General features: G+C 40.2%; 1 protein-coding gene across 4 annotated transcripts in view; it reads left to right on the top strand.

Moving 5' to 3' along the window:
- The window catches only part of LOC109044113 (protein amalgam), a 381,462-nt gene that overhangs the window by 336,328 nt on the left and 21,161 nt on the right, over positions 1–23,973 (top strand). For 3 of the 4 annotated variants that reach the window (XM_072302681.1, XM_072302679.1, XM_072302678.1), the window contains exons 3-4: positions 12,619–12,731; positions 22,830–23,027. In XM_072302681.1, coding sequence (XP_072158782.1) covers positions 12,689–12,731; positions 22,830–23,027 — 241 coding nt within the window. In that variant the 5' untranslated portion in view covers positions 12,619–12,688. The remainder of the gene's footprint in view (positions 1–12,618; positions 12,732–22,829; positions 23,028–23,973) is intronic. The other variant, XM_072302677.1, reaches the window with a different exon arrangement.

Raw genomic sequence — 23,973 nt, 5'->3', positions numbered from 1 at the left:
TCTTCTCATTCTGCCCCTTTTTTTAATCTCTACCTCCTTTTCATCATCTTATCCTTTCGCTGCATCTCTCCCTCCGATTTCAACTGCGTCCTCAACCGAACGTCAGAAGCGGATTTGAACCTGTTAACCAAGGGTAACCAAAATGAATTTAAGCAACCTCAAATGCACTTACGTCGTTTCTCCCCAGCACGACAGAATACATCGGCGGCGCTACGTCGAAGCGGCGTCAACGGCGCTCCCACCCAGAATGGCTCGGATAGAGAACAGATCACCGCGGAGTAGAATCAAATAAGTTTTGCTCTACCATGTCTCCCGACTTTTTAGCCCTTCAAAATGGAAAAATCTGACCTTTTTTTTCTTTAAATTTGTTCAAAATTTTACGCTTAATCAGGTCCCAACATAGCTTTAGGCAGTTTTTGCCATTTAATATCAGAATTTTGGCCCTAAACAGCTGAAATGTCCTGTACCGTAGCCTGTCTGCGACTCAAGTGCGCAACTTTAACGCTTCGCAACCATCATCTTGCATCTAAATACTTCCACTTCTGCTGTAAATTCACACTCAACTTGTACCTAACTTATTATTTTCAGTTATATTCATCCAAATAAGTGAAAATATTGACCGTCTTTGCGTCAAGCAGCCTTGTCTGCGAAATTCGCGTCCTGTACCGTAGCCCCTGTTTTCAGCATCATTTCGTCCGCTAACGTGGAGCACTGAAGAACTTTGTTTACTTTTTTTTGTGTTTTCGTAACTGTCGTGCACGTTGTAGCCGAGGGAGGAAAAAAACCAGAATGAAAAGGTAAATTTTGACCGTTTTTTGTGAGTTTCTAGTTTAACGACCATCTAGGATGTCCTTACCGTATACCTACCTTTTTAATGCATAAATCACTTCAAACTCTCGAATTTTGGTATATTTTGATACGCTCTGATATCCTAACCTCAAATCCAGAATTTCAACCACATGCGTGAATATGCCCGAGCACCGTTGCCAATAATCACACGATTTGTCCGCACCGTAGCCGTCCGTACCGTAGCCCGTAGCCGTCCGGTACTGTAGCCCGTAGCTCACGCGCGATGCGGCCGGGTCTACGGTAAGTACGGACAAAATGCGAAAGTCATCCAAAAATCGGTGCGCTGTTTGATAGATCATCCCACTTTACTTTATTTTATCTATCACCAAAATTTGGAATTAAAAAAAAAAAAAAGAGAGAGACGTATTTTTTTTAGTACGACGCGACTTAGAAGAAGGAGGCTTTTTTTTCGATGATTGCATAAGGATCGCCATCTTTTTATTTTTTTCATTTTTCTTTTAGAACTTTGAGTCCTCTTTTTCGTCTGAAGTTCATAGCAATTTATTCGTTTAATATTTACTCGTTAATATCTAACTTATTTTTTTCTTATTGTCCTTTAAATATTTATTTAAGGTGATTTGTGACCACATTTTCGATAAAGTTACCTTTTTGTTTCCTTTCTTTTTTTGTTAAAGTGCACCTAAAACGTTCTAACGTCGTCAAGCTTGTTTTAAGAACTCAGCTTCTAAGATTTGTCCCTAATTATTTAATGCGTTTACTTTAAAACAAAAGCAGTTCATTATTTTGAAATACTGATTTACATTTACTTACTCTTTTTACCTTTATTGCCTGTAATAATTTATGAAAGTGGCACTTATAAGCTATGCTATAACTTAGCAGTTTGTTCCCCAATGAATTTCAGTTCTTTATAAATCGGCCCTTGCATACAGTAATATTTACGAATGCCTCTTCGTCCTTACCGTAGCCCGTTTGTCCGTACCGTAGACCAGTAAAAAATTGTACAATTTGTAGCTTCAAGAAGAGCATACCTGTAGAAATTCTTTAAAAAAGTTGTCTACCACATCTTCTAAGTTAGTTCTAAAGAAATTAATTAAAATTAAGCGTTTAAATACATTTCCTGGCTTTCTTAGGAGAAAAATGATGGCGCAAAATTCTAGAAATCGGACTTTAGAGCAATTTGGGGGCTAAATTTTGAAAGTAAAAACTTTGAAGGGTATTTTGTTTTATTCTTCTACAAGAATATAGCTCAATGAGTGCAAAAAAACTTAAAACGGTATTATTATTGCACGTATTGATGGAAAAACAAGCCTGTTTAGTTGGTCTACGGTACGGACAAAAAATTTAACTTCCAGTGATAAAGAGGCCAAAAAAAAATTTTTGTTGAAAACGAAGATTGACCACTATTAAAATCGACTTTCATAGAGTATGAGGACTTCAGAAAACATGCTGAAGTCTTAAAATAACTAAAGTTACTTTTTTAAAAAACGATGGCTCCAAGAGCAAAACTTATTTGATTCTACTCCGCGGTGAGGCATCACCATGGAGCCATCTTTCAGATGTAGCGATCTCCTCCGTATCAATATTGCGGCTCGGGCAAACGATGAAGATATCAATGAGATCTTCGTGGGTGTCCCGCCGGGATCCGGACCAATGACAAGTGGAGCGCCTCTGCGCCTGCGCACGACAACGCCGCGGCTCCGGCCGGCTCCGTTGTCACGCCAATAAATCCGTTTCCCGCTTCGGGCCCCGAGCGAGTTGCCGACAGTTCGAGAAGTTCCACGGTTTCTAATTTCTAGATGCGATTGTATATATATTACACGTTTATTGCACTTTTAGATTGATTAAAACGCGCAGAGAAAGTTTTTTCTCGATCTTGTGTAAGTAGCCGGGAGGGAAGTACCTGAGATGAAAAATAGCACAAAAGTTTGGTTCGTATGGTAACTGGAACACAGAGTTACCCACGTTCTCGGTTAATTTTAAAGTTTTCCGTCATTTTTTGCACTGTAAATTCAACGGAAACCGTACAGAAATCAACAAAATATTTGAGTTGATTTTTGTGTCAATTCCAATTGTAACTGATAGTAACACAAGAACTCACATACTTGTCTTCTTCTATACCTAAACGACTAAGTACGAAACGCTTCTTTCCATCACGTAGATTACTGATATTTAGTACTACTTCTGAGTAGCGCTCTTAGTAGAAAAATTTATTCGCCCATAATGATTACTTATTTGAAGATGAAACAAAATACACGGTTTATGAATTTGTGAAGAGCTCTGAAAATAGTCTCGCTCGGCTACTGTTTTTTTTTTTTTTAATAAGTATTATGCGTGTTTGTTTGAACTACAGAAAAAACTTTTTTTTGAAACTTTTACCCGTCCAAAATATGGGCAGTATATTATTTACTGCCGGGATATATTTATCAAGAATATATAGAGTGTACATCTCTCGTACTCTTTTCTCGTGGTTATTTCTACCCAAAGTTCAAAGGCATCAACAAAGACGATAAAAATAAAAATTCAATGTGGTGTCTAAAATTTGGCCAAAATTAAGCTGATATGATATGGCAACGTAGAGATATGTCTGACTTGGATCGTGCGACGATCTGAACCGAGCGGGTTGTCTATCTTTCCTACTCGTGCGTTCGAGTCGCTGACTGTTTCCATTAACGTCATCGCCTGTCGCACCGTCGTTTTACTTAAAAAACCATTCGGATCGAATTTAGAAGATAAAAGGCCCCGAAATCCGATACTTAATTTGTTAGGCTCAGCGCGCGGCGACAATTTGTTGAATGATCGTCTGAACCTCATCAGCCGACGGTAAACCGGCGCGTCTGCGTGGTTTGTGCGGCAGCTTCTGAGCTGTTTGGCCGGGGGCAGTTTTCTGCAGCGTCGATCTTGTCAAAACTGGCGACTGAACTTTTCTGTTATCGTTTTTATTGTCTGTTGCCACCGGTAAAGCTGCCATTTTCAACACGAGTCACATGCGCGTTTCTCCTTTCGCCGCACAAACGTGAAAAATACTGGAGAAAATGAGAAAATTCAGTCGAAACTCGAGAAGAATGTCCAATGTATTTTTCTACGCAGAAGTATATTTTTGTGGGACAGCATGAATATGAGTTAGCCTTTGAAAAACTCCTTTGTTAAAAATACTTTTCCGGCGTTCCTCTTCAACCGTCGAAAGAAATGGAATGTTTGGAGAAGATCAGTGAACCTAAAAGGCGCTGTTTTCGTGAAGAGAAGAAAACTTACCCAGCCACCATCCTGGAAAACTTGAAAAACTGGGAATTATGAGTATCTATGATATTATTCTGGTCATAAAGTTAAACAACTTGAAAATGAAAAAAATTCCTCCATGGAACTCCAGACTTTTTCCAGCCACTTTAAAAAATAGAAAAGTTGTAAAACTAAATTTTTTAACCTTGATTTCGATGATGCTTTTGTATTGTCATTAAACTAAAAAAGATTAAGACCTATTAATCTACACCATTTATTGATGAACCTCCTAATTATCTGTACCCTTCAGTAGTAATTATAAGAACAGCATTTTTATTTTATCTATAGTCCAAGTGTGCACTTTTAAAGTCAGTATAATTACTTTCAATGAGTTTTCATGCAAGCACCCAAACTAATCATGAGAGCCATAATCAACCTTGCGGATAAATTTGATAATAATTTCTGACCCTGAAATGGTGAAAAATTGGCTTCTCTTCATTGCCTAATCATTAGAATAACATGTGTATAAAATAGCCGACCCGTCGGGTTCAAAATGCTTTTCTTTTTTTCACGCCCTCGCTAGCTTGAATTCACCTCTTTATTCATCTAAGAGAACTTTTGACCACCAAGTGCTTCTGTGACACACGTCACGATATGCTTGTGCTGGTGCGTTTTGGCAACTTGGGCTCTCGAGAAAGCCCCCGCAAAGATCAGATTGTCAATATCGATACGTGTATCATCTGGCGAAGCGTTGACGGATTTTCGTCGACACTGTCTGCTGCGCGTGAAAACTCGCGGCACTCCCTTCGCATGCGGTCAAGTAAATATTTATTTAAGACAGATGGGATGTCAGGGTGATGCCAAGTTGCAGCTAAAAATCTGATCAACAAAAGTCAATCGGATCCGGTCGTTTAGCTCATAGTATATACGGTGTTATCATACACAGTGTTTAAAAATATTTGCTCTGTTTCGTCCGATCCGAACTTGTAACCAACGAGGCAACAAATTGACCAAAATATTAATAGAAAGTAATCTCTGAAAACAAATTCAGATTTTTAGGAAGTATACAGAGTCTCAGACAACACTTTTCAAATTTAATCCACGAATGAGAAATTCACATTTATTGTGTGCATTATACATACAACATTCAAACATCCTGCTCGTGTAGAAATCATTTACAATGTAGGTCAAAGTAGTCATTGAAAAGAATATAATATCTGGAACTTTGTCTCATTCATTTTCCTTCTCTGATACATGGCACCTCTAATCTGGTCCATAAAAAAAGGGAAAAAGCCTTGCTTAGGAAAATTATTCCATCGTAAAACATATCGAAATTAGTCTGGATTCAACTCAAGGAGACTTTGGTTTCTTCCAAGCGAGAAATGTGAATTGACGTAAACAAGAACATTACTTTCTGACTTATATGCATGAGTTACTTCAGAAATTTGTAAGGCTTTTATCGCATACGTATCCTACGGAAAAATTCGTCGCAAGAAAACTCGTATATTAGACCTTAATTTGGTACCCTGCCGAAGAGTCCACTCCAAAGATGGAACCAAAACTGGACTATATTTCGTATTTAGGAACTAAAATATGTGGCCTATCCGTAGATACACTTATGTACATAGGGAACATAATGATACATGCACGTTATTATAGTTCCTAATTGTAAAATGTAGTCCGAATAGCGACCGAGCTCTCGCGATTTCAGCCCATCCTCCGCGTGGAAACCTCCGGATTTCGCGCCCGATCAGGCAGTGACGTCTCACCGTTCCCTCAGGTCTGATCGCAAATACCCGGAGTCGAGGTACCGCGACAACGATTTAACGAAGCCATCAGCGCCCACTCGCGTCCCATTCGTCGCGTCCCAACCCTCGAAATTAAAACAATTCTCATTTGCATACACGACTCAATCCACCCGACCGGTAATTACTAGCAGTGAGTAGCTTTGCTCTTGTTTTGATCAGTCTCCCCCCCCATCCCCCCCTTATATTCGCCGTGCCCTCCGCGCATAAGATTAAGATTATCGGGAAGCGGCCTGGCTCCGTCTGGACGCCCCGACATTGCAAGGTTATGTAGGCGCGCATTTCGGCAAGCGTTGCGCAACTGCACTTATGACCGTATTCGCGATTGATCTTGCAACTTGGAATCCGTTCGTATGGTCCGTCTTATCAGACGAACCGTATCACAATATGGTTACAATACGTCGTTCCTCCGACGAAGGAACGTAACTCCATTCCAAAGTTGGAAAATTGACTCAAACAATTCAATTTTTTACGCAAATGTACTTGTGCAATTACTGTCCAAAATTTGTCTGAATTTGGCATGAGATCAGAAGAAAAATCTGTGAAATTTCCAGTTAGAATAGCCCAAGATTCTCCTGGTAGAAATGCAATTTGCGAGGGGAAATTTGGCAACACTGAAATCTAGTTACGTTCTTTCGCGAGGGGAACGACGAATACATGTCGTACAACATGCTTTCATCGACACTGGAAAAAAAAGTTGCCTGGATCTAGAGTCCAGACTTTTAATAACATTGACAAGAAAAAATACTCGCGATTCAATCCGACTTTTCCTTGAATCGAAGAGCCAAGCCTCTTGATTTAGGCGAATTTCCTTTTTTTTTCAAGCAAAAAGTCCGATTGAATCAAGAGTATTTTTTCTTATCGATGTTTTTAAGAGTCTGGACTCTAGATCTAAGCGACTGTTTTTTTCCAGTGGAGGAGAATAAATCAAAATCTTGAATATTGTTTTCATTCAAATTGTTGACAAAATTAGTAGGCAAGGAGGTCAACTGAAAGTTGCAAATTCACATTAGAAACACTGGGAAAAAACATAGTGGATCTAGAGTCCAGACTCTTGAAAACATTGACAAGAAAAAATACTCTTGATTCAATCGGATTTTTGCTTGAATCAAATCGAAATCCGCTTAAATTAAGAGGCTTGGTCCTTGATTTAAGCTAGATTCTGATTGAATCAAGAATACTTTTTCTTATCGATGTTTTTAAGAGTCTGGACTCTAGATCCAATGTGTTTTTTTCCAGTGGAGTTGTCAACACTGTTTCCTTTCAGTTTAAACCTATGGTAAATAATCGATTTTCGGAGAGGCCGGGTGTACCAACAAGAATCGATCCTTCACCATAGGTGTAAATGGAGAGAAAGTCAGTAAATCCTTGCATCAAAATGACAACATGGCGGAAGTAAGCGCTCCGTGGATGAGCTACGATTGGTCCGCAGGCCAGTGACACCGATGAAGAAGCGCGTGGCTCTCCGCGTGTTTTGGGCGACGCATGAATCATTTCGCCCCCTTGGATGGTCCAATTTGGCCCAACAAGGCATAAATTACGACTTTTCGGGCCCCCGAACAGGCGAACACCGAAAATTAGACGTTTACGTGTGTTCGCGCATCAGTGCCTGCAGCTCCGGCATGGATGCGCTTTCTTCCATGTTTGTCAGGGTTGCCATAACGATTTTTCTTTGCTTATAAGTTATAACGCTCATGAACAGTCCATTATTACCAACTTTCCGTGGTCATGTTGAAGTGAATCAGATTGAGTTGAGAACGAATGTCTTTTAAAATTTTAAAAGAACAATGTTCCCAAGTTTTTCAGAATAGTCTTATATCCACTGAAAATGTTGGTACCGATGGATGCACTGAGAAAAAAATATGGTAGATTTTCTGACACAGTGATATGAATATCGTAATAAACACCAGACTCCACAGTAGCATTTACCATATTATGGTACGTATCACATGAGTTCTGGTGAATTCTACTACGAGTCAGATTTTACATTAATAGTATCACTGTGTGAAACATCAAGTAGACCTATTACTTTTTTCAGTGTGTAAAATACACGCATAGACTAATAGCCAATTATTCGCATTTATTTTAAGGATTTTTTTTTCATATCATGTCAGCTTCTTGGCTGCTCTTGAACTCTAGTGGGTATCGACACTCTTTAAGCCCACTCAAAACTATTTTTGAACTTTATTAACTGCAGTGTCAACATTGAGAAAGGCAGGCATGTTAACTTAATCTTATCTTCGCAGCGTTTTCGCAAATCTAAGTGCATTGATGTAAGTTTAAGTCTTGTGCATCTAAGTTGCTTGGTGGCTACCCACGATTTTGCTCTGCGACATCAAAATCGTAAGTCGATTTGCGATTGAAAATTCACACCAAAGGTGTGCAGTGTGAATGCTCTCAATGACAGGATATTTGAGGGTTCTTTCGAAAAGAATAAAAAAAGAAAGGAAAAGGCGAAAGGAAACCATTGAACAGTTCAATGCCTCTTTTAGAAACATCGAAAAATGAACTCAAAATTGTTCAATAGGGAATCAAAGAATGAAGGATCTTCAGAAAAGGTTTTACCCGGTGCTTTCTTCTCTCTGCTGATGGATTTTGACCTCGCAATCAATGAAAATTTCACATTCAGTGGTTAAAACTGATTTTGACGGGAATATCCGGAGAATAAATTAGGCGAAGCTCCTCTAATGGAGCACTTTTTTTGGCACCGAACCAAAAGTGTCTCGGACGAATCGTAGATTATAATTGAGGCAGTCTCCGAATAATGTTTAAATTTCGGTCCGAGAGGAGTAGTGTCCTAACCGACGGTAACCATAAAGCTGTCGGCTCTGTCTCATTATGTATAAAGGTCTCGAATTCCGTGCGTTATTTATGCTCTTGTAATGAGATTTCTTCGAAAACGTCGGTCGTTTCCTGTGCAAGCAAGGAGAACTTGCTGGATTCGATTGGAAATACGAATTATATCTGTTTGCGAATGGAACATTTGTCACCCTTTGTAGCAAGTCCACAGATCTGTAACAATGTTGCTGAAATGACAAATAATAATATAAGGTAGAACTGCAGTAGAGTAGCATGCAAATTCTACGTCACGAAGAAAAACAGTAGAAGCAGCTACCTCAATTTGGGTGATGTCATCATGAAGGTGTGAGCAAATCCCAATTTGAGCCGCATATTGCATAAAAAAAGGTCAATACACTTGAATGTGGAAGAAAAATGTTGGTTGTCAGTACAAAGGTGTCAGTTAAATTGTAATTGCAACTCTCCTCGTGTCCTCATTACGTGAAATCCTTAACAAACTCTTGATAAATTTTCAGGAATTTGCATAGCCATAAAATTTAGTTTTCGCGATGTAGATGAGTACCTCTCCCCTCGTTTCGTTCGGTCGCGAATTGCTCTCTTTAATGGACGGAATTGTAAGCTGAATGAAAGTCATCTGTTTCCTCATTGGCCCTGTCATGTATTTGGTGCTGGCTCGAGGTCAAGCAGAGGTTTTTTTCCATTATTTTTTATTTCAAGGAAGGGTGTTGGTCAATGATCAATGTCGGTTTTAGTCCTGAAAATCGGAAATTAAGTTCGTAAGCCATAGACATAGGAGGAAAAATCGAAAAAAGAATGACAACGGCTCAACGCATCATTTATAAAATCAGTTCCGTATCAAACGAATATTTATATTATCCGGATCGCCGGACTAAACTTTTGGCTCCTCAATTCTATTCGGACCGAAAGATCGAGGTCATACACCGAGAAATCGATTTGACGAATCCAACAGTGCCGTGCGGTCATAAAGTCACGGAAAGCTCTTTCTTTGCACGGTTTACACACAAGCTACCACCAAATAACGGTCTATTTTAAGAAATGTAAGCAACAGAATATGAAATCTGAGGGCCGTGCTATGCTTTTGGATTGTTGAGAGATAATTATTTCACTAGAACGTTACCTGCAATGAGGTGGGTTTGGCAACAAAGTGGTCGCTTTTTCATGAATTTATTGAACTTTACAGCTCTCCGCCTTAAGAGCGCTTGTGTACACATCGCAGCATTTACCATAACGAGGTAGCCAAACACTGTTGACAATGGTAACAAGTGTGGTTGGCCCGGCTTCCTCAAAATCCTGTGGGCAAAGAAAGATACCGCCGGACTCGCAGCATCCATCAAGCGCGTCGAGTCCGGGGTTAATCACCGAAATCCTGTGAATAACTTCCTCAAACTTAGTCTTCAAAGTCGTGACTGCTTATGAGTGGCTTGAGGGTGTGGTCAATGTTGCCGTGGTGAATGGAAATCATTTCGACCGAGTCTTAGAGGAAGAAACCATTTTTTGGGATAATTTATGGAACATAGATTCTCCGATTCATCTCATTTATATGGAAGTGCTTGTACAATTCACTGGGGGAAAAAAACACATTGGATCTAGAGTCCAGACTCTTGAAAACAATGACAAGAAAAAATACTCTTGATTCAATCGGATTTTTGCTTGAATCAAAACGAAATCCGCTAAATTTAAGAGGCTGGGTTCTTGATTTAAGCTTAAATCTGATTGAATCAAGAGTATTTTTTCTGGTCATCGTTTTCAAGAGTCTGGACTCTAGATCCAAGCGTTTTTTTTTCCAGTGTCCAGAAGTGCTTTTACATTTACAAGTGTACAGGCACGTCTGGCCCCTCTTGCTGTGGCTACATTAAGGCCGATTGCATTAGACGACTCCCCGAGGGATGGTCAAGCCAAAGTGGCAATCTCTCTCACTTTCTTGTCGCTGGAGAAGTGGGCAGAAGATCACAGGTGGGGGAGGGTGAAAAATTCTAAAAATCTAAATCCTCCTCTTTGTAATTTTTTGACTCTTTAACTTTTACATAGATCATATCATTCCACAAACGACACATGAATATTTAACTGCCGTGTTGGTTTTACAAGAATGTAAAATTTTAATGAAATAGAAATAAAACAAATGAATGAAAACTGAAATTTTATCGGCAAAAACTTTCAGATGACGGTTATTTTTCAGCTGATACTAATTAAGAACCTAGTATGGATGATAATACCGTCCAAAAACTGGCAACTCTGTAAAGAGTAGCAGAGGGGAGTGGGGGATGGGGTGGGCGTCAAGTTAAGGTGTTAATCGGCCCGGTTATAATGCTCATATCTCTATTTTTGGGCCCGCTATGATCGTGTACAAAACGCAACGCTTAGAGGAGTACACGGATAAGTGTCAGTGGGAGGGTCTGAGGATGCACTTCAACTTAGGATAGCTCATTTTCGAACCAATAAATCTGCGCTTAGCTCAGAGGAAACCGCTTTTTGAAAGAGCCAACGTCATCGTGAGCATGGCAAGTCTTTTGTAGACGAACCTCCGATCTTGCTTGATTGTTTGACTTCAGAATTTGCCGATCAGCCGGCGGGCGCTCTAGGTTATCTCTTTCATAGTGGGTTCTTTATGTAGTCGGATTCATGGGGAGGGGGCTTAGGGGGGCTAAGCCACCCCCCTCTCCCAGCGTTTGCCCAAAAAAAGGAGGCAAGAGAAAAAAGGAAGAGAGAAGAAAGAAACGGAGGCAAGAAGGAGGGAAAACGCTTTTATTTGGTAATTATTCATCACAAAACCGACTGTAACTGCATATCAATGGTTCAGAATTCCGACTTTTTTTAAATGCCCCCCCCCCCCCCCCGAAAAGAGGGCTCAGAAAAAAACCCGCCCCTCTCGCACGAGGTGTCTGGATAATCCTTTTTCGTGTTTGGTAGTGTAGTTCTATACTGCCAATACTGTTAGTGGTCTTCAGGTCGTACCTACTTTTCTAGTCGTGAAGGGACCATTATATTTTTTTGTAACATTTATTTTGGCTTCAGTAACAATGCCGTCCCATTAGCAATGTAATCGTGACCGAACAAATTGTTACCACATGATTAACATAATGACTGCGAACTAGAAAAGTAGGTAGGGCTTGGAATCTACTAAAATCATTGCTAGGACAACGATTATTTTTTCCGTGTGCTACAGATTTGAATGAAAACCCGAGGAACGTGAAATTGCCGATGTTTCCCCATGAAACTATGTAAAACATAGTCCACACTGCGGACGCAGTTTTGACCGAAACCTAAAATCAGTTTACCAGGCTTCCGCCAGTATTTCTACACTCCTATCTGTTTTAATGGTGTGCTTGGTCAACCAGGGAACTTGTTCTGGCTTCTGAAGTAGTCACTCAAAGTTAACTCCGCATGACCTGCAAAGTAACTGTATCAGTCCAGGAATCCCAGCCTCTGTAATGATGTAGCATTTTTGCCGATGGCCGTTTGAAGAGACGCAATCTCGAAGCTAGAACTTGTCGCATTGGTGTCGTGCTCACGGTCATAAACCACCGTGGTTCTGCCTCGTATCGCACTGTAATTCCGCATCACAGTATGTGTGCTTGATGGGAGTGCGCCGCCCTGGCTGTGGCCACCGTAAGCCACTCAAGTCCTACATAAGTTTATCATGGAAAGATTCCCAACCGAGGTACGTTCTGGTAGAGCTGTAGACGATGCTCTGCCACCAAGCAGGAAACAGTGTATGTCTGATAAAGTCAAAACTGCTCAAATTTTTGCCGCACAGGAACGTATGAATTAGGTATACTGAACCGTGATCGTCTTTGTCATAGACTTTTCTGCGCTAACTTGAGATATTTGATCAGTTCGAGTGAAATTCGTCTTAGAGCGCGCTTTGAAAAGTAATAAGAAATCGAATTCGGAGCTTCATTTTGTGCCTCACTTTTAGAATTTCAAGTTCATTCTCTTTCTAACGCTTTTCTTTTTTCGTGTGTTTCAGGTTTGTTACCGTTCCACAATCAGAACTAAAGGATACTCTTTGACACTATGATCCTGATAATCAAATTATAATGGAGTATATATACCTGCTACTTCTCTTGTTGATTGGGTCTGGTAAGATATAATATTTGTAACCGTGAGGCAAAATTCTCATGACAACATTATTATGTCCAAGAAACTGAATGAAGCAGAATTAGATGTCACCAAGTATTCTTGGCTCGACAGCGGCAGCGCGTATTGCATGTACAATAAATTGAAGGCTCCGTTCCTTTGTTAACAAAAATTTCATTAACCTCAGGTGAAGTTGGTCCATTCCACGTAATAAATAAAGCAAACTGAGAACGTTCTGACAGGTATGAAGCTCACAAAATTCACGTTAAGCACATCAGTAATGACTAAAATCCACCTTTCAACTCACAATTCGCGTATTCCGTATTGCCCTTATTCAAAAATACTGTCTTTTTGGTTTTTCTTAGTTGCCAGAAATTATGTTTTCCCAGAAAGACGTAAAATATCCTAACCTAATTAAACAATCTCGCAAATTGTCTTCACCGAGTGCTTTCAGGTGATTGTGCGTAAAGGAGTAGATTTTTTACTTTTCTAATGTGTACTACGTGATTCATGCGCGTTTTCACCTGGAAAACATTTTCTCAGTTGGCATTATCTCATGAGTGGAACAGACACATTTTTTTAAAAATTAATCATGCTAGATTTTATAGTTACATTGATTGACGTTACATACGGCGCACCGCGATTTACAAGGTCGTCTGGTGTTGTCATCATTACACCAAGCGTCTCGCCGGCCCATTTCTCACTCCACCTGCCAAAAGAAAGCCGTGATCTCCGCGGCAGCGAATGCCAAAAAAGATGAAGCACCCAGACGCCTCATTTCACGTAGTCGAAAACGATAAATGGCCTAATCGTGGGCCGCTTTATTGGGCCTCGGCGGGACGTGATGAGAATGCGCCCGGGTCCGGATTTTCATTCGAAGCACGATTGTTTCTATGTTCCGAAAATGTCTTCGTCTTGTTGGTCCCCCTAATGACACGCAAGAGTGAATGTTGAGCGTCGTTATTGATTAGGTCAGCTGCCCGCTTCCCACGAAAAACGTCCGGAGACGTGCCGCGAATATCCCGCGAAATTTTCAGGCTGTTTTTGAGGGATATGACTCAGGAACCTCTCAGAAATTCTGACCTAGGAACGTTTCATTGCAGTTTTATCGGTCTTCCTGGGAATGATTCCGCCACTTTCCTTCGATAAAAGCATTCTAACTAGAGACAAGAGACCCTCTCGACGACAGGCGGAAGCTTTTACTTTCGGGGATTCAACAGTTCCGTATTGAAAATATTGCAAGGGAGCAACAGTTATCATTCTTGTTTCGGCTGTTGACCTACCTACATGGTGGATGATGAGCTTCGGATGATGTCATGAGTCAAAAAAGTTCCAAATTTCGGATTGTTTGCAAAACTAAACTGTCAACACGTTGTTGAACATCAACCATGTAGGTCCGTCAACAGTTTAATGTCGAAGTCCCGAAAGTAAAAGCCTCCACCATAACCGAGATACGAGTGGAGGGTTTCTTGTCTCTGATTCTAACGCTCTCCTCAGACTTTTTGGAGTGAAAATATGCATACAATGGCGTGGCGTGAATTGCGATATCTCGATTGTTGTCATTTAAACACTAGAAAAAAGATCGATTATCATTTGTCGCACGAACACCTTAGTAATCGATTCTTATCATAACTTCAAAGGCGATATCGATAACGATTATTCTCGCCACACCACTGATAAGTTGTCGCTATTATCTTAATACTCACGCGAAAGTAGGCAAATTAAAATGAAATAAAAAAGTCATTGCTAATACCGCTAACAATGCATCTTTTTCAATGATGTGACGATTTAGATCTCACCGACATGAGATTCGGGAATTACTAACTTTTTGTTTGCTGGAGGGCCCCTGCCTTCCAATGTCCACTAAGTGATTACTAAACATTTTTTTCTTTTTTTGTCACTTTTCGTAATTCGGGCTTTGGGAGATCCAAGAACCTAAAGGACCCCAAGGCTCTTGGGGGCCCTTTGATTCTTGGGCCTACGCCCCTCTGTAGATCCTTGGGCCTGGGCTGGGCCCCTGCCACCCTTTAGATCCTTGATCCTTTAAGGGCCCCATTTAATCGGGTAAGGGATCTGAAACGGTGAGGGGTGAGGCATTCCAAGTCCGTGATTTGAGATGTCTCCGGCAAAAAAATGGGAAGGGGCGGGAGGGGGGATAATTTTGGAATTTTATCGACATGGGGGGGGGGCTAGAAAATATTTTGCGGGGGGGCCCAGCGGAAGTCCGTTACGCCACTGTATCCTATCAACACTATTTTCAAGCATGTGCAATCAGAATATCTTCAAGTGCCCATTTTACACGTCGGCAGATGTAAACAATGCAAAATTGCAATAAGAGAATTTTGTCTGAACGAAATCAAGTATTTTTTTTACCCTCTTTTTAATTTAGCATAATTTATTAAATGGGAAGTTAATGACATCTATCTAATTCTGGGGATTATCTGACACAATTTTAACGTTCAAGATGCTATCTTACCATTATATTTTTTAGTTTCCCTATAATCTCATCTCTCCAAGTCTTGTAGCCTAATCCCTGATCCATCTCTACAATTTTTTTGACTTTCAGATCAGCAAATTTGAGGATTTCATATAACTCTTGAGATGACGCACGATAGACGCATAGTAATATTTAGTCTACGATCCTTGTCTGTATGCATGACAATGTCACTACCGCGCTCTTCTGCGTCCATTCCATGCGCCTAATCTCAATCGGCCTTTGCAAATGTCGATAGAAATTAGAACCACAAGACTGCCACCGCATGGCGACATTCGTCATTTCTACGCCGTTGATAATTCCCGCTGCCCGCTTTTGCGACTTTCTAATCGATAAATCTGCCAAGATTGAAACTTCAAATCGCATAAATCTTAAAGCCCTCTCGCAACCAGGGCGGGAGCAACACGCCCAGTGTTGCAACCCCATCCGCGAAAAATATTTTCGAGGGTTTGCGGGAGAATTTAATTTTCCCCCGCGAAAACTGTCAACCTGGCGGTGAGACCACGATGACTGCTAATCAAATCTGCACCGCGGGTTGATCTTGGTTGATCCGACGCTGACTTTAACATGAGCATGACAAACGCAAGGTTGAATTCACTCATTGTTGTCAAGTCTATGAAATCGATTTTTTGACGTTTTTTTTTTTGCAATTCGGCTATGCTCCGATCGTAGGTGGTGCTTAACGAATAGAGAATTCAACTTGATGTTCAAAAATGCCATGGCACCAGAGACAAGAGACCCTCCACTAGTATCTTGGCCATGGCGGAAGCTTTTACTTTCGGGACTTCAGCATTCTACTGTTTACTTACCTACATGTTTGATGTTCAACAACGTGTTGGCAGTTTCGTTTTGCAAACAAGCCGAAAATGGCCGAGGTTTGGGAAACTTGTTTGGCTCATGACGTCACCCGAAGCTCATCATCCACAACGTAGGTAGGTCAACATCCGAAATTAGGGTAATGAATGTTGCTCCCTTATAATTTTCCATAAGGAACTGTTGAATCCCCGAAAGTAAAAGCTTCCACCTGTCGCCAAGAGGCCAGTGGAGGGTCCCTTGTCTCTGCATGGCACCCAGTATTATGAATTTTCTCAACGAAAACTGTCCCGTTCGGAGTATAATTGGTAGTTATAATAATGAAACTCTAAATTCTCCTAGTTTTATACTTCATTCTTCACGTGTACTCTGTTCCACATAAATGACCGAAAAAATCCATTTCTGCTACATTTGCGCCCTCAGTTTGTCATAAATTAAGGTGTGAACATTTTTGGTCCCCGTTTCTCTTATTGTTTTTTAGTTAAATTATTACGAGCTATTTCGTGTATTGTTGTTATCTCAAGCTCAATGGTTGACGATGAACTGTTTTTCACGTTACGTTATCGTATGATTTACGTTTTATATAAGTAAAACGATTGATGTGAAAATAAATTTATTAAATTCTACCCGATCATCTCTTCATTCGTTATTTTTTGCCCGGTTTGGCAATACTGCGTGCGCTTTTACCACAGATCATTGGGCAAGCTCTTTGATTTTAATTTAAAAAAGGAGCACTGGAGCAGAGAGGAGCATAATGGTCATTGGGTTGAAAGCTGTCGTGGGTCAATTATTCGTTCCATTTATGCTGTCCGTGTTTTTCATTTTCAAACGCCGAATGACATCGTCGGAGTTTGCTTCAGAATCCTTATTATTTGCGGTTTTGCTCTCGGTTTTTATTTTAGCGGTTGCAAAACCTGCAAACTCATCTGGTGTTGAGGATATGCGGTTCAACCTCCAGACAAGAATCTCTGGGCAAAATTTACATGTTGATGGTTCATGAATTTCTGAGTACCTAAGTCTCGGCTATAGTGACTGAAGTACTGCGAATAAAGACAAAAAGTAGGAGAAAAATATCGACATCTGCATCTGTAACTTGGTAATACATTTTTTTCAGTGGATCATGAGCATACTTCATCAGATGGTAGTTGATCGTGATGGACGTTTCACAACACTACAGGATGTGGGAGAAGTACCGTCAAATGGCTACTTCCCCAACTTTCGTAGGCGATTTTACGTAATTTTTGAGAAATTAAATAGGAAAACTACTCATTTTTTTCATCTCCTTTTAACTCAACTTCACTAATAAATTTTTCTCCGTTTTGAAAGTAAACCTGTATATAATAAGCTGGCATATTATTTTGTCCAATTGACCACATTCTTGCACGTGACATCTTTGAAAACGCAGGAGGTCAGAGCAGTCGACGTGACGTAATTTTTAAGGAATTTAACCGCAGCTTTACGGATCGTCATGGGAAGTGGATGGGTGTGATGAAAAAATTTCAATTTTTTTAATTTATGGGGAATCCTGGAGGAGTATCTTCTTTTCATACCTTTGAGTCTCCATCCTGGAAAACAAAGTGATCATAGATCTTCAGGAGCAAAGTTGGCTCACTGTAGGATAGGATCTCCTCCCTACTTCTCGAGGAAACTGGGTGTCTGGACTTTCCAACCTCACACCTCGCACCGAGGTGCCGCATGTCGGCAAAAAAAGTATTTTCGACGTATGAGGTGGTTCAAATGCATTTGTACGAGTTGCTGGCAACACTATTTTCTCGTGAATGGAACTGACAGCACGGCTGCAAAAATTGGCTTAATTTCAAGAAGCCTTACGTAAGCTCACATCGGGGCAATTAACTGAGTTCAGACCGGATACAACGCACAGTGAGAATTTTCAATTAAAAAGTTCAACACATATTTCTCCCTACTTTGGTAATACACATCAGCAAGTACCTCTGAACTTTCGAAAATTATATAAAAAATTGAGAATTTACATTTACAATATGTGCTTTTTTGACTCAATTTATGTACGAATCCTGAGAACTACAACCCCGATTTTTTTTATGAATTCATGTTGCGTACAACGTACTGCATTTGGAAGTTTTTCCTCTATTTGTCTCGTATATAGTTTGAGTGATAGCGCATAGGTATTCGGCCATTCAAAGCAAAATGATTGAATTTCATCCTATCTCCTTCAAGAGAATCGATAAAATATTCATTACTAAGGAATAAAATAGTGCTGAAGTGTAAATTTTATCCATCCTGCAAAAGAAGAAATGAAATATTTGCAGGATGAAAAAGGCTAGTGAGCTTTTAAGTTTTTTTTTATAGTTTCAGCGGATTCCTCAATACGCCCCCATACCGCGTACCGGATCTACACACTAAGATTAAATGTAAATCAGACTGGTCTTGTTTGGACCCTAAAATGTTTGAATCGAATTTTTTTTAAGTTTGTCGGGATTGTATTCGTTTAATAGCAACTTCAATCTTATTCCCCTCCTCAGGAATAGAGCTTTAAATAATCATGGATTTGGATCCGAAATATCCGCTGAAAAAGGAAATTTGCATACCGATCGTAAATTAAGGTCACCGATGGAATGCAGAGAAACGTTTTCAACAGAATTGTTGACATTTTCTTTAGTGTGACGAATTAATAAAAACCCAAATCGGGAAGCAATCAAAAGAATCTTTATCTCGCGTGAGAAAATGTTTTGATGATCGGAAATATTGCATGTTTGCAAAGAACGATAAAAGAAAGAAAAATCTTTCCAAGTTTGCACAATATAATGTTTAGAGTGACTATTTGAAGAAAAAATGTTTGGCAAATTTTGTCTTTCCCGTATTCTATTCTTTGAGTTCGTTTAAATCATTTCAATAAATATGCATAGCGTTCCCAAATCAAAGTTAGTTAGTTAGTATAATTTTAAGACATTCAGCGAAACATCCTCTGCCGTGATTATTTTACTTATATATATTGCATTATATACATATATTGGCAACTGAATGGAGAATTTGTAGATGTCTTGAGTGTTGCAAATTTCACGTTGAAAATAAAACTGTTAAGAGAACTAAGCGAAATGATATCCTCCGTTTCTAAATTGAACAATTACCTATTGGAAGAAATATGACAAAATAACCTTATTTGCTACAATACATGTGTTTAAATGGCAAAAGTCGCCAGCTGACGTCACAAGGTCGCACATTTTTCACTTTTAAATACATTTTTCTACAATTTCCCATTTCAGAAGAAAATAATCATGATAAATACCGCGAACTCAGTTCATAAAGCACTCTGCAGATGAAGCACTAACATTTTTCGGTGCAAACTCTCCACCGTATTCGCATATACCACGGAAGGGGAGGGGGGGGGGGGCAGGAATAAGGAAGGATAAAAAGGAAAAAATTAGTAGTAGTTTCGCTCTGTGTCATTTTTCTTATTTCCAATTGCAAATTTAGCTTCGTGAATTATTTCTCTCTCAACGGTTGTTTTTTCCACTGTGTGTCGTCATGGCTGTAAGACTCGACTCGGAACTCCTTGACTCGAGTCTGCAGATATCCGAGGATGTGCTAAAATTTGTCTAGTATTTTTTTATGATAATATCCTCATATTCGATTCGCGAGCGGCGCCGTCTCTCTCGTCGTTGCCAAATGACCAGAAAAATTTCAATTTTTTCAAGTTCCTCGACGCATTTGTCGCTGTTTGTGTGCTGCTCTGCCGTGCTAAGGAAAAACGCCGTATGAACCCTCAGGCGTTGCTAACCGATCAATCGATCGAATAATTGGGTTTTGTTGACAAATAGTTCCAAAACTTTACTCTCTAAAGTTAAAATTCTGGAACTATTTACCCTCTCCCTCCCAGTGTCAGGCGGTTGTATGTCTTGGTTGTTGCCAAAAAAAGCGTGAATCACATTTTTTGGAGCGAGCAATTTGCCATTCCAAATTTTTGCTCGTCCAGATCGAAAGCCCTGGATAGACGACCAAATTCCGAACCAATTCCGATCAAAGTAGACATGCTGATGACTGGTGGTCACCATCTACCATCAAATTTTGACGGGCCGCTTTTTTTTTGTTCAAAGTAAGATCAGAACGTAGTGCCATCATTCATCTTTTCCTGCCACAGGAAACATTTCTGCCAAGTTTTCATTTTAAAATGAAGCAAATTAATGAGTTAAAGACTGATGACTCCCGACACTTTGATGATGCTACTTTGATCGGAATTGGTTCGGGAATTGATCGTATATCCAGGGCTTTAAGTCGAAATACGCCTCTCGTGTTTCACTGAGTCTTCTGCTGCAATCGTTCAGCAAATGGGTTGTTTTCTATGTCTTGGACGTACGCGCATGTAACATGGGAAGACTCAGTAGATCGATAGACATCTGAAAGCACCGCATTCATGGGAGCCGGGCTATTTCTGTGCGGCCGTTGACCCACATCACCCCGAAAAAGCACGGTCACTTGTTGCCGAGTATCCTCGACAAGTGAACAAATTACCCGATTCACCTCTCTAAATCCTCATAATAGGCTTCCTCTGTAAGATTCTTACCACTCCACTTCAAATTAGAATACAAACATATTGCGCTCAGCTCACCCTAGCAGCATACAACATAGAATAATAATAAAAAAAGAAGTTTTAATAACTCGCACAAGAGACCAAAAAGAAAATACCAAGGAGTATTTTTTTGCAAATACGTTAAAAATCTAGTCCACTATCCCAATGGAGAATTTGTGCGAAAACACTAATTGCTACGTCTGGGAGTGCTCAATGAGCTGGGTTCGCAGTATTTCACATTATTTTTCCCAATGTGGGACATTGTGCGAAGATGAATTTAAATTTAAGGTAATCTGCTGCCTTGTGACGCCATCAGGTGGCATTTCCCATTTAAACACATGTATTTTGGCAGATTAGGCAATTTGGTCATATCTCCTCTAAAACTCCTAGAAACCAAGGACATTCTCATGCTTAGTTCACTCAGTATGTAGTTTCTTCTTAAACATAAAATTCACAACATTCATGTTTTTCATATATTTTAATGCGCACCGGTTTTCAGTTAAACTGTTATGATATTTCAGTTGTCGGTTATATTTTCCATCATTCTTTAGAAAGTGCAATCTATCGTGAGCAAAGCATTAGACTTTCATGAAAACTTAAGTCTTGAAATTTTTCACCACCAACAAATATCGGAATCGCTCCTACTTCAGATACCACTCTTCTAAGTGGGATCCTCGCCATATTCCCTTCACCATTTCAAGAATGGTGCCCATCGGCCAAGGTTCCTAGATCTTAACCTACACTCTCAAATACTGTCGTGCAACTCAAAAACGCCGTAAACGTCATATTTTACATTTTTTGGAAACAATGCAGGATCCAGGAAAACTTTTGTACTTTAGGACAATGTTTTTACGGAATTCTTTCGCAAATACTATCAAGAACTTAACTCGAAAATTTGAAGTGCATGGGTTAAACATTTTTCATTTTATGAAGTGTTAAGTTCCGAAAAACGAGGGAAAATCTTGATGGATTTACTGCGTTTTTGCCTAGCACGGTAGAATATACACTCGAGCCCAATCTAAAGTTCCCTTTCTCCCCGAGGAAATTTAGCAACACAGCGACCGAAGCTGTCACAATATAAAGTATCGATCGGAACGGATCGAATATTTTGTACGTTTACGCGGTGATGGTGAGCCATGATCGTCAGTGCTGCTCAAGTCAAGATGAATGCCCCCCCCCCCCTAAATACTCTCCTGGCGCCTTTAGCACGCACCCGAAGGCATCGAGAGTTAGTATAAACGACCGAAACAAGGCGTTACGCCTCATCACTCACATCTAAAGTTCAACTGTGATGACCGCGAAGCTAGCTTAAACAACCGCAGTTAAGCTCGTAATTTAACCTGTCGGATTTTCTGATGTATGTTATGTTCAGTAGCGAGGAGCATTTTCACTTTTCAAGATTTACTTTTTTCGTGAGAAAGTATGATTGCCCGGGCGGTTGCAGAATGCAGATTCAGAAGGGGCAAATTTTTGAAAATCGACTGCAGTTCTCTTCTTGACCTCAAATCCCGTTTGCGGCTTAATCGGAGCTGAAACGTTACAGCAGTACGGCTCTAAAGGCGGTGATAATGCCGGTATAAATATCGTATTTCAAAATAACGCAGATATCGACGGTGAAAGTCGGCAATCACATAACTCGGTTTGCGACGTCGCAGACTTCCTGTCATACTTTATTTTTTAAATGGAAAACTACTCAACGGCAATTCTTTAAAACTGTCATGATTTTTCTTCTCAATGCGAAGACAATTCTGCAAAAACTTCAAGAAATAATATCAATTTGTTCTCCTTTAAAAAAATGACGTAGAGGCGGAGATTTTCAGACACCGCAAACGAGTTATGTGATTGCCGACTTTCACCGTCGATATAGTTTTTCCCATGTAATAGTACCACCTGATCGCAGAAGCCGTTGTCCTAAAAAATCATTGTCAAAGGAGTATTATCTACTAAAAATGCTCATCATTTCGGATGCTGATCGCCGGAGACACTATCTCATTGCGCACCTAAGTTATAGCGCAAGTAAATATTTACCGAAAGTATTCAGCAATTCCGGTTACGTCAGTTGATTGCCAGAAGAATTAACGGATTGCGCGCCGTTCCTTACGCAGCTTTCTAGAGCGCATCCCATCTTTCTCACTCGTCTATAGTTCCGTTTAGCTGAAATACGTCCAGTTTTCCTGGATGGTGAATAATCAATGATCTACAATGCCGTTAGTTTTCGCCACTGATGCCGAATTTCCCATGGTTTCAGGTCTCTGCCGACCGGAGAACCGAGATCTAGAAGAGGAACAAAATGATGAGGAAGGTGAAGGTGGAGAAGGAGAGGAAGAACCCAACGACCAGGGGGCGCCCGACTCCAGGCGGCCGCCGATCATAAAAACCCAGCCTATGACCATAACCGTCGAGAAGGGACAGACGGCAATTCTACCATGTGAATTTCAAGATTTGGGTGAGTAATGCTTTCGTATATCTATTAGCAGGGTTGCCACAGTCAGGGAATACGGGGAAACCCGGATAATATCAGGGAATTTTAAAAAGTCAGGGAAAACTTGGACATGTCTGGGAAAATGATGAAATAGTCAGGGAAAATGATAAAATGGTCAGGGGAAAATTGTTAATTCACCTTTATCTGCCTTTGAGAGTGTGTACCAGCAGGGTTGCCACAGTCAGGGAATACCGAGAAAACCGGGAAATGTCAGGGCATTTTAAAGAGTCAGGGAAAACTTGGACATGTCTGGGAAAATGATGAAAAAGTCAGAGAAAACGATGAAATTGTCAGGGAAAAATTGTTAATTCACCTTTATCTGCCTTTGAGAGTGTATGCCAGCAGGGTTGCCACAGTCATGGAATACCGAGAAAACCGGGAAATGTCAGGGCATTTTAAAGAGTCAGGGAAAACTTGAACATGTCTGGGAAAATGATGAAAAAGTCAGAGAAAACGATGAAATTGTCAGGGAAAAATTTTTAATTCACCTTTATCTGCCTTTGAGAATGGGTTTGACGTTTCGAACAACAAATTTTGCCTGAAAACTATTTCAAATTATGTCTTTTTATCCATTCGGCATGTCCTCAACTGTCGGGGAAATCAGGGAAATGTCAGGGAATTTCATCTTCCAGAGGCTGTGGCAATCCTACATTAGTCTTTCAAAGTTTCCCTCTATCATCGCGTGATAAAATGGGTCAGTTCCGCTGGTCACAGAACCGTGTATTGATGCTTGATTCTTGTAGATTAGCTAAAAATATTAAGATCCGTCCGAACAGCAACTTTCTATGTTCAGTATTAAAATATCGTAGTAAATACGTTCAGTATTAAATATCAGTATTCGAAATATCGTGCTTTGAAAAAGTCGGATTATGACGTCATACACCACGGTAGTGACACCCTTGGTTTCTCC

The sequence above is a fragment of the Bemisia tabaci genome, chromosome 7 (genome assembly GCF_918797505.1).
Source record: "Bemisia tabaci chromosome 7, PGI_BMITA_v3".
Classification (NCBI taxonomy): Eukaryota; Metazoa; Arthropoda; class Insecta; order Hemiptera; family Aleyrodidae; genus Bemisia; species Bemisia tabaci.
The sequence above is the reverse complement of the archived record's forward strand: the minus strand, read 5'-3'. Positions and strand labels throughout refer to the sequence as shown.